Source organism: Myotis lucifugus, unplaced genomic scaffold (assembly GCF_000147115.1).
Source record: "Myotis lucifugus unplaced genomic scaffold, Myoluc2.0 scaffold_57, whole genome shotgun sequence".
In the NCBI taxonomy this organism is placed as follows: Eukaryota; Metazoa; Chordata; class Mammalia; order Chiroptera; family Vespertilionidae; genus Myotis; species Myotis lucifugus.
This window is the reverse complement of record NW_005871105.1, coordinates 1,292,480-1,303,922: the sequence shown is the minus strand read 5'-3', so window position 1 is coordinate 1,303,922 and position 11,443 is coordinate 1,292,480. Positions and strand designations below refer to the sequence as shown.

General features: G+C 42.6%; 1 protein-coding gene across 1 annotated transcript; it reads right to left on the bottom strand.

Annotated features, from left to right (window-relative positions):
* Nucleotides 1–9,154: 9,154 nt before the first annotated feature.
* LOC102419078 (transmembrane protein 230-like) lies at nt 9,155–9,592 on the bottom strand. The gene is made up of 2 exons (XM_006089185.3): nt 9,500–9,592; nt 9,155–9,424 (listed from the first exon to the last, which is right to left on the bottom strand). Exons 1-2 carry the CDS (start codon nt 9,590–9,592, stop codon nt 9,155–9,157), a joined length of 363 nt encoding a protein of 120 aa, XP_006089247.3.
* Between the last annotated feature and the right edge of the window lie 1,851 nt (nt 9,593–11,443).

Here is an 11,443-nt window from a genome sequence, read left to right as displayed (position 1 = left end):
GGGAGAGCAGGGAGAGTCCCGAGATAAAGAACTCTCAACAGCTGCTGTGGAAATAAATCCCTGTAGTCCCTGTCATGGGGTCAGCCTGCCACAAGCAGCTGGGACCCTCAGCCCAGGCCCTGGGGGCCTTACCGGGGTCCACACAGTCCCAGAAGAGTCGCCAAAAATTGTAACTGAAAATCCAGATTCTGCTGCCTGCCACAGCGAAAACCGAACTCTGTCACTGAAGTTCTGGCATTTTTGGAAACATCTAGAACAGTGGTTCTCAACCTGTGGGTCGCCACCCCTTTGGGGGTCGAACGAACCTTTCACAGGGGTCGCCTAAGACCATCGGAAAACACATATATAATTACATATTGTTTTTTTTTTAAATTAAATCTTTATTGTTCAGATTATTACAGTTGTTCCTCTTTTTCTCCCCTTAGCTCCCCTCCACCAGGTTCCCACCCCACCCTCCGCCCTCAGCCCCCCCCCCCCCCACTGTCCTCATCTATAGGGGCACGATTTTTGTCCAGTCTCTTCCCGCATCCCCCACACCCCTTTCCCCCCCAAGAATTGTCAGTCCACTCCCTTTCTATGCCCCTGATTCTATTATAATCACCAGTTTATTCTGTTCATCAGATTATTTATTTACTTGATTTTTAGATTCACTTGTTGATAGATGTGTATTTGTTGTTCATAATTTGTATCTTTACCTTCTTCTTCTTCCTCCTCTTCTTAAAGGATACCTTTCAGCATTTCATATAATACTGGTTTGGTGGTGATGAACTCCTTTAGCTTTTCCTTATCTGTGAAGCTCTTTATCTGACCTTCAATTCTGAATGATAGCTTTGCTGGATAAAGTAATCTTGGTTGTAGGTTCTTGCTATTCATCACTTTGAATATTTCTTGCCACTCCCTCTGGCTTGCAAAGTTTCTGTTGAGAAATCAGCTGACAGTCGTATGGGTACTCCCTTGTAGGTAACTGACTTTCTTTCTCTTGCTGCTTTTAAGATTCTCTCTTTGTCTTTTGCTCTTGGCATTTTAATTATGATGTGTCTTAGTGTGGTCCTCTTTGGATTCCTTTTGTTTGGGGTTCTCTGTGCTTCCTGGACTTGTAAGTCTATTTCTTTCACCAGGTAGGGGAAGTTTTCTGTCATTATTTCTTTAAATAGGTTTTCAATATCTTGCTCTCTCTCATCTTCTGGCACCCCTATAATTCGGATGTTGGTATGCTTAAAGCTGTCCCAGAGGCTCCTTACACTATCTTCGTATTTTTGGATTCTTTTTTCATTTTGCTTTTCCAGTTGGGTGCTTTTTGCTTCTTCGTATTTCAAATCTTTGACTTGATTCTTGCGATCCTCTAGTCTGCTGTTGGAACTCTGCATAATATCCTTTGTTTCAGTCAGTGTATGCTTAATTTCTAGTTGGTCCTTTTTCATAACCTCGAGGGTCTCACTAGATTTCTTGAGGATCTCACTACATTTATCGGCGGTCTCACCAGACTTTTTGAGGGTCTTACTAAATTTATCGGCGGTTTCTAGAAAGTTCTTGAAAAACCTTAAAAGTGTGGTTTTGAACTCTATATCCAGTCGTTTGCTTTCCTCCATTTCTGTCATTTCTGACCTGTTTCTTTGTCTCCGCATTTTTTATGCTTCCCTGTGTTGATAGAGTGGCTTTGTGTGCTAGGTGTCCTATAGGGCTCAGTGGCTCAGCCTCCCCAATTACCTGAGGTGGACACTCTTGGTGCACCCCTTTGTGGGCTTTGTTCACAGTCTTGTTGTAGTTAAGCCTTGATTGTTGTAGGTATCACTGGGAGGAATTGACCTCCAGGCCAATTGGCTGTGAGAATCAGCTGTGTCTACAGTGGGAGAACTTCTGTGCTGAAGACACCCTTATGAGGCAAGACTTGCTTTAGTGGGGCTTTGGTGCTCACTGAGTCTGCCCCCTGAGTGTGTCCCTTTTGGATCTGAGGAGTTGTAATTGGATGGTCCCACTCTGACCACTGGGTACACTGGCTCTTGGATCTAAGGAGGTGCTAATTTAGCCTCTGCCTGAGGCTACCCAGCAGGAGCCAAGAAGAGATCTGCAGATTCCCCTTCCTTGTTTGGGGTTTGGAGGTGCCCAAATGAGGCTCAGCTGTGAAGCAATGCAAGCTGCTGTGGGGCCTTGGGCCTTCTCTTGGAAGTTCTGGGTCTGTCTGGCCCAGCTGCAGTTTGTTAGGTAATTTTCAGATTGCAAAGGGCCAGGGCATTCATATGCAAAAGCCTCTGCTGCAGCTTGGGTGGGGCAGGGTGTCAGGGAATCAACAGGGCGGAGCAAGCAGCTATGACTGATCCTCAGCCCTGCCCTAAGGGGCCCCGCGTCTCAGTGTCCCGGTATCGCTGCAAGCACCTTTGAGAGAAAGCCGCCCTCGAGTTCCGAGTTCTGCCTGCTGCCAGACGGTCCAGTTTCTCCCCATATGAGTCTGGGTCCCCAGAGACTTCCCAGAACTGGAGTTCAGAGCAGTCGGGAGCTTGTGACTCCCTCCCGATTCAAAAAGACAGCCGCGTCCTCAGTTGTCAGCCCTTTCCATGTGCGCCTCCGTACCTCTGCACTTTACTTCCGCAGCTCCTCTGAGTCTCAGTGTTCTTTTCTCTTTCCTTCTAGTTGTAGAATTTCCACTCAGCCAGCCTTCCTGTGGTTCTGGATGATGTCCGTTTTGTCTTTTTGTTGTATTTTTGAATTTGTTGTGGGAGGCAGCAATTTCCGGTGTTTACCTATGCCGCCATCTTGGTTTCTCTGAGATCATCTACATATTGTTTTTGTGATTAATAACTATGCTTTAATTATGTTCAATTTGTAACAATGAAAATACAACCTGCATATCAGATATTTACATTACAATTCATAACAGTACCAAAATTACAGTTATAAAGTAGCAACGAAAATAAATTTATGGTTGGGGGTCACCACAACATGAGGGACTGTATTAAAGGGTCGAGGCATTAGGAAGGTTGAGAACCACTGATCTAGAAAGTCTGGATCAAAACAACAACAACAAACCTCACAACTCGCTGACACCCAGAGTAAACAAAGGCAGGCGTTTTGTAGAGGGGAGACAACATTTGAAGAGGTGGCCAGGATTGGAGGTAAGTTTTTCTGTTTTTCGTTTGTTATAGTTTTTTGCCCTCTTTGTCTCTGGAGCTGGGCTCAGCTGCAGAACAATAGTGACAGCTAAAAATGCAACCGATTCTTTAACCACTAGATGGCACTCGTGAGTATATTTTCAAGACAATTTACTAAATTTGGTTGATAAATGGCAATGGTGTCCTTTTCATGATTAAAAGAGGTATGGAAATTTAATACTATTTAGATGCTAGAGGCCCAGTACACGACATTCATGCACTTGGGGGGGAGGGGGGGGCAGTGTCCCTCAGCCCAGCCTGCACCCTGTCATTTCATCCCATGGCCTCCCTTCTTTCCCTGATTCCTGGTTTTCTTTTTCTTGCCCCAGGGCAGTGGAGTCTTCCATAGAAGAAATCAAGAAAATAAACAAACAAACAAAAAGAAAACAACAAGAAAAAAACCTTCTGGATGAAAGGGATTGTGCAGATGTGGAAAGAGTCAGCGCAGGACAGTCGCTTTACTGAGGTCTGCTAAGTGATTTCTGGGTCCTACCTTGGGTCCTACTTGCTCTGCAAATTTGCAGTGTCCTATCTCCATAGCAACCCCAGGCAGGATTCCTCTGGGAGAAAGCAATGGAGCACATCTATTGCCAGGTTTCTAGGGAGTAGACCAGGAAAAGGAAAAGCCTAGATTTGTGATTTGGCGAAGCCTCTGCTCCTCTTCCTAGCTCAGCCAATCCGACCTGCAGCCGACCAGTTGTGGTTGGAAACCCGGTAAAGGGTAGGGCCACTGAGCACAAAGGAGGGGGAGCAAAGAACCAGCCCCTAGGATTTCCAAGTCTGATAGGTTGATTCCAGGAGCACGGTGAGGGGCCAGTTGTTCCTTAGTAGACAGACAGTGCATTTACAGAGCTTTACGGGTGGGGGTGGGGGGGGGGGGGAGAGAATCTTGAGGGGCAGGTGGCCATGAGACTCCAGTGTGCAGATCAGGAGAGCCCAGGACTAACACTTAGAAGACAAAGGTGTCTCATCGTGCGAATCAAACAACCAAACTCGGGACATTTTTGGAGAATAAACAAGGAAATCTTACTTTTGCTCTTTCCCTCATATGGAATCTGCCAGATGAATAGGCAGAGTATTCCCTTCAAGGAGAAGGCAATGCAGGTTACCCTATATAAATAAGAGAGTTCATGGGTTACCTGTTTTGTAATAATTGAAGTCCAAATTAAGCTTAAAACTACATTTGATAGTATAATCCTTATTTTTTAAATATATTTTATTGATTTTTTTTATATTGAGGCAGGGAGAGGGATAGAGAGTTAGAAACATCGATGAGAGAGAAACATTGATCAGCTGCCTCCTGCACACACCCTACTGGGTACGTGCCCGCAACCAAGGTACATGCCCTTGACCAGAATCAAACCTGGGACCCTTCAGTCCGAAAGTCAACGCTCTATCCACTGAGCCAAACCAGTTAGGGCAGTATAATCCTTATTTAGAATATAAATGTGAATTCATAGTTTTGCAATATTTAAGGTCATGACTATGGCTATTAACTCATGTTATTCAGTCTCCAACATGAAGAAGGTACATAGGATTGGACCATATCTGGCCTTGACTATAAACTGTAAATTAATTAAATACTTTAATTTTAATTTGTACTGTGTCTCTTTTTTTTTTTTAAAAAAATGAACCAATTAACACTTGGTATTTGACACTACATTGATATGATTTCCAATCATAAATTCTCACTTCATGGAAGAATATACTATTTATCTCCCCTCACACCCAACTGGGTGGGAGAAGCACAGAACCCTTCAACAATTCATAAAAGCTGGGGACCTTTACTCTTCCCCAAAATACACATGGGTACATACAGGCAAGATGTTGCATGTAAAGTCTGTTGGTTCAGGGACTCCTTGAAGTCAGATTGCCCGGATTAGAACTCTTGAAATTCATCTGAAAACAAAATAAAAGATAAACTAGAATTACAATGTATTGGATGAATATAGCTTATAGATAAATTAAATGATGACAGTAATGTAATAAGAGACAAAAGAGAGGAATTGAGAATACTCTTAAAATCCCTGCACTAGCCCGGCTGGTGTGGCTCAGTGGTTGAGCATCGACCTATGAACAAGGAGGTCACAGTTCAATTCCCAGTCAGGGCACATGCCTGGGTTCTGGGCTCAATCCCCAGAGGAGGGATGCAGGAGGCAGCCAACAGATGATTCTCTCTCATCACTGAACTTTCTCTCTCCCTCTTCCTTCCTCATGGTAACATTTTGTGTAACTACAATACATGATCCCTATCAGGAAATTAACATTCATGGTTCCCAGAGCTTATTCAGACTTCGCCAGTTTTACAAGCACTCGTGTATCTGTGTGTGTGTGTGTGTGTGTGTGTGTATGTGTGTGTGTGTATAGTTCAATGCAATTTTATCACATGTATAGGAATCACCACCACAATTCTGGCAACTAGTAATCTGTTCTCCATCTCTTCAATTTTATTTCAAGAATGTTAAATAAATGTAATCACATAGTATATGACCATTTGAGACTGAATGAGAACATACTTTTTAATATACTTACCTATGGACTTTTTAGATAGAAATGTTTTTAGGTTATCAATGTGTGAAGTGATTAGAAAGTCCTTTATTTTGTTTTTGTTTTATTTTTGTTGAATTTATTGGGGTGGCATTGGTTAATGAAATTATACAGGTTTCAGGTATACGATTATATAATACATCATCTGCATATTGTATTGTGTGTTTACCACCCCAAGTTAAGTCTCCTTCCATCATCATTTATTCCCCCTTTACCTTCCACCTCCCCCCTCCCTCTGGCAATCACCATACTGTTGTCTGTGTCCATGAGTCTTTCTTTTTTAGTACATAGGTTTGATTTACTCTTAGGCCTTCATGTTTCCCTTTAAGTTAGGCAATAATTTATTTATTCTTTCATCCACAAATTTACCCAGTGACTGTTACATTCCAGGTACCGTTTTAAGCACTGAACAAAATAAATTTTTTAAAAATTCCTGTTTTCCTAGAACTAACATACTAGTGGGGAAAGACAGACACTAAACAATGAGTATAGTACATCATCACACTGTTTAGTGTATTGAAAGGTGATAAATGTTCTGGAAATAAGAAGGTAATGTAGAAAACTAGTAATCACAGGAAGTGTCAGAAGGTGCACTGGGGAGGTTGCATTATTAAATAGAGTAGTCAGGGTAGGCCTCATGAACACAGTGGTAGGCAGAAATGAATGGAATGTGTAGTGAAAAGAGTTTTTGTCTCATGTCTCTACTTGATTCCTGAACATCTTCCACAACTTGTTTAAACTTTAAATAGAAACATTCCTATATCTTTGAGCAGTACCTGCCTGATAGAGTCCTTATTCACACGTTTGTTACATTGTGGGCCCTTGCTCTGGTATGTACATTGTCTTCTCCATCTTGGGATTCATCTGTGATCAACTTAAACCACTTCAGAACCCTAGAAGCACTGAACTAAAAATCAGCAAGTTTCTTGAAACGCAGCTGACTAATGAGGGTGTGGAATCCATAGTGAAATAGGCTACCCTAGAGCAAAATATGACATGGTTACTTACACTCTTGGAAGGATAGAAAAACAAATGTTTTCTCCATAAGGTTATCAGAACGGCCTTTGGAATCTTCTCTCTGTAGATGGGTTTTGCTAAAGTCTTCTCTCTCTCCCAGAATTTCTTGTGACTTGCCTTGGTGAGCCAGTCAACTGTGATTTGACAACTGTCAGGCACTGTTTGGAAACCTAATTGTTTCAAAAGGATGTCTAGCAAATTGGTCTAAACTTTGAATATAAAAAATAAAGGAAAATGTATCTAATTTATAATTCAGGAGTTTGATAGAGATGTGACCTGGTTAACTGAAAATGTAAAGTTAGCATACACACTATGTATACCATGTCTGGAGTTAAAACACTGCTTGGATTTTTAATATCTTCTCTATATGATGATGCTATGATACTCTTTGTCTTTGGGGTAAGATTCACCTCTGGACTAACGTTTACACCATTGACCTTATTTGGATCTTTGATTCCTGAATTGACCTTCCTTAACTAACATTGCACAGATTAACTGTTCTATATATTAAAAAGTTACTTTTGTTACATGACCAAGTCACTTTTACTACTAATTCTTCATATTAATGATGTGGTGGACTTTTACCAGTTACTTTTCCAATGGATTTTTCCATGTATTCTGAGGTTTCTTATAAGAGGAGGAATATGATGATGATATCCGAGCCCAAACAAGGTACAGCTCATATTATCCCTAGTTATTTACTATAGTTTGATGGATCTCGAACTAATATTGAGACATTTACCACTTTCCCCCATTCATTGGGAGTCTGGGTACATAATATAACAGTGATGGAAGACCACCAACTCTCTTTTATCTTGGGTACCTTTTGTTTAGCATCCTAAGCATAACATACTTCATAGTATCTTTCTTCTCCTTTATGAGTTGCCTACATTCTTTTTCAGAAAATACATTATTTTCTTTATCTCCTACAAACCTGTCTGTATTTTTATTTACAACACTTCAGGAAGTATTTCTTTTTATGGGATGATATCTTTTATTCTAGTAAATACTACTGCTTTATCAATTGTAACCTTTAATTTGGAGCCACAGCCTTAACTATAGACATATTCCATACTCAGTCCTTTTCTCTAGATTCTTTCTTCACCTCTATCACAGCCAGATTTATCAGAAACCAGTGAGACTTGTGCTTTATGCCCCGCCCTTGGACAGGCCCATTGCCATGCCCTGCGCTTAGTTTTGTATTCTTTTTCTTTCTTTCTTTTTTTAAAATATATTTTATTGATTTTTTACAGAGAAGAAGGAAGAGGGACAGAGAGTTAGAAACATCGATGAGAGAGATCGATCAGCTGCCTCCTGCACACCCCCCACTGGGGATGTGCCTGCAACCAAGGTACATGCCCTTGACCGGAATCGAACCTGGGACCCTTGAGTCCGCAGGCCGACACTCTATCCACTGAGCCAAACCGGTTCGGCTGTATTCTTTTTCTTATGAGACTCTTTCTAATTATAGGAGCTTCTGTCCTATTTCTATATAGGACTCAAAAGGAAAAGGCTCATACAAATAAAAAGCAACCCAGTGTCCTGATTTGAACTGAGATTAAAACTTTGCAAATGAGCAGTCTAGTTCTCTTGGGTTTTGTTAACTCTCAGTGGATAGATGCAATTCACTGCGGCTTTAGTGAATTTTGAGTGCAGTCTTCTGCAGAAGCCTCTTTCAGGGTGAGAAATTAACACTTTGGGGAACATCTATGGGCCATGTTGTTGCTCTAAAATACTTTGACCCCTACTGAAACCCCAAACAGTAGAAATTATGGTCCCAAACTGTGTCAGAGCACTAAGGTACTGTGTCAGTTTATACAGCTAGAAAGTTTGTACCTGGATTTAAAGCCAGTTCTGTCTTAAAGCTCATGGGGCCTCCACAAAACACAACTGTAGTGCTCTTTTTACTTTTCCTAAGTTGATACGTGATTTTACCAAGATCATCCAGAATGCAAGTTAGAGATAAGTGTGGGGGATAAGGTACTCAGTAATTTTCCCAACAAATTACTTAGTAATAGGAAATTAGATAGACTGCATTTTCCCATTTGTCACAAGATAAAAAAAATTAATAAGGACTATTTCAAAGGAATGCTCAGCTCTAAATAGGGTGGAGGAGGCAACATTTTGTCCTACAGAATGACTTTTTACTTTCCCATAAAACCAATATTGCTAGTCTGCCATTATTCATATTCCTGTGGAGAAACCTGTCAAGGGTTTTAGCCAGGGCCAGGAAAATCAAAATAAGAGCATGCCCTGGTTTCCTGTTTGTCTAATTATAAATTCAATTTACATTCTGGGTAGGGATTTATAAAAGCTGGCCATAGTTTTGCAAGTAGCTGCAAAATTGCAGAATTCCTTAATCCTTCGACATGGATTTCTACAGCTTCTGCCAAATGCCTTGAAGCTCCGCTCAGCCCCAGCGCACTCTCCTGGCTGCGGTGGGGCTAGTCGCCACAGTCCGGAAGGTCTTGGTAGGAGTAGCCAGGGCAGCCTCGATGGGCTTTGCAAGCGATGAGCAGGTGGTAAGACCCGGGAAGCAATACCAGGATGCCCACAATGAGAATGGCAATGGCCCGGTTGGGTCCTGCTTCGCTGAGGTAGCCCGCCAGCAGGAGGCAGCCAGTGATCAGGAGAACAGCGCCTACTAAAAACTGCAGGGCGAAGCAGGCAATGGCCTTGTAGGGAATCTTAGCGGGGCTTTCCTGACACTTCAGTAAGTGCGATCTCGCCACACCGGGACATCTTTGGCGTTTACAGCCATCTTCAGAGGGTAAAGTGTCCTTCTGAGGGTTCATGTGTCCATCGTCAGTGCTGGAGAGCATTGAATATTTCACTTTGCTCCTGGTGATCCCAGCAGGCACGTTGGTGCGAGCGGGCACCATAGCCCACAGAGTGGGTGGGGAGCTGGCCCGCTGCCGCACAGTGGGCAGAGGTGTCTGGGTCCCCGCGCCACCCCCTGCCCGCCAACGGCTCTGGGACCACGCGGAGGATTGTCTCAGCATCTCATTCACCTACTCCTCCCTGCAACCCCCCAATTAACTCCTGGTGGGCGACAGCTGGCTGTTGATGGAATCGCTCTTTTATCATGCAAAGCTACAATCCTTTAGTTTGATGGTATATTGGTTCTATTTGTTACATTCTTAGCCTCTTCTAGTTAACTCCCAGACTTTATCATTAAATTTAGATGGAATAGATTAGATTAGATTAGATTAGATTAGATTTATTAGATTTCAATCAATTTCACAGGATTTCTATTTCCTCTAAAAGTTCATAATCACATCTCATTCTGGTCTGATCTCTTCTTCCATTAGTCTAACAGGAAGCACACATAGCTAATCTGATCAGCCTCAAATAGAACCAAACCTGAGTGAAATCCTGGCTCTGCTTCTGGTAGGGGATTTTGGGACTGAACAGGCCTTGTTCCCCTGGGCAGGATGGCTTCCTGGGGCTCTTGTCCATCAGAGTGGAAGAATGAAACCACAGAGGGAAGATGGTAAGCAAAGGTGGAAATTGAAGAACAAGCAGAGACTCCCACATGGGGAGGGGGAAAGAGTCCCACCTAGTTCCTTTTTCCATGGTTTATAAAGGCTGCAGTTTTTTTGTGCCTGCATATCCCCTCTGATTGGTCAGTATTCCCCTTTGATTTGGTTACTATAGTAACTCCTGAGCTCAAAGATCAAACCTCTCCTGAGACTGTGAGGCCCTCCTCCCTCACTGTTCTCCTATTCCCTCTGGGCTTTCTTCCTCCTTCTTTATTTTTAAATTTAGACATTTTGCTACTCCCAGTTCCCTTGTCTTATGGAAATGTAACAGCTGCCTTTTCCAACTCCCCAATCAGATGGAAATGTAACCTTTTGCAACTCTGTAGCCCTGTGTTTTTTCCATGGATCCCCTTAATTTTAAAAATTCCCTAAACCTGCCTATTACATCCCTAAAAATTCCTATTTTACTACTTCCTTCTGTAAAATGGGCTTTGTAACATGCGCGTGTGTAAGACTGTGAATACTTACTGAATGAAGTATGCAAGCTGCCTTACTTATAGCAGTTGCCGTGCATGAAACTTCAAGGCATTTCATTCCTATCTGGGGCTCATTGTATAGATAACAGCTCTCCTGCAAGTTGTACTACCTGGACATTGAACTGGATGCCTTGGTGAGGGTGGAGGGTGGGGGGAGGGTTCCCTTTGAAATACTAGGGCTTGTTCATAAGCAGGGTGGTCCTCTGTCAGGCTATTGCAGAAGGGTTTCTACTCAATGAGACCTTGAATTGGAAACCTCTATATTATTCTCCCTCTACTCCTATTAGAGTTTGGACCTGAGCTACAGCCTCTGCTTCAAGGTTCTTCACCAAACAAATGTATGATTTTCCCCTTTTCTGTGCTGATTACTTCTTACTAATCTGTTTCTTCTGTGGACAAAAGGGGCCACATGCTGACCTGACAAGCTCAGGGGAGGCCTGCATGGCGGTCTTCAAACTCAGAGACCTACAGTGACCACAAAGGAGGGCCTGAAAGTAAACGCTAACTAAAAGCAGTTGTGGTGGGTAGTTACAGCCTAGGTCAGTATCTTCACTAACAAGGTCAACCTTTACCTTAACTGAGCCTATCTGTCTTTTTGCATCTATAATAGCGTATCCTTGAAATGTCTGGGTAACTTGTAACTTCTTTTTTCCAGAACCCTTGGGGCACAACCTAATGTGCCTGGGCTCCAGGACAGATACCACAATTCCTTCAT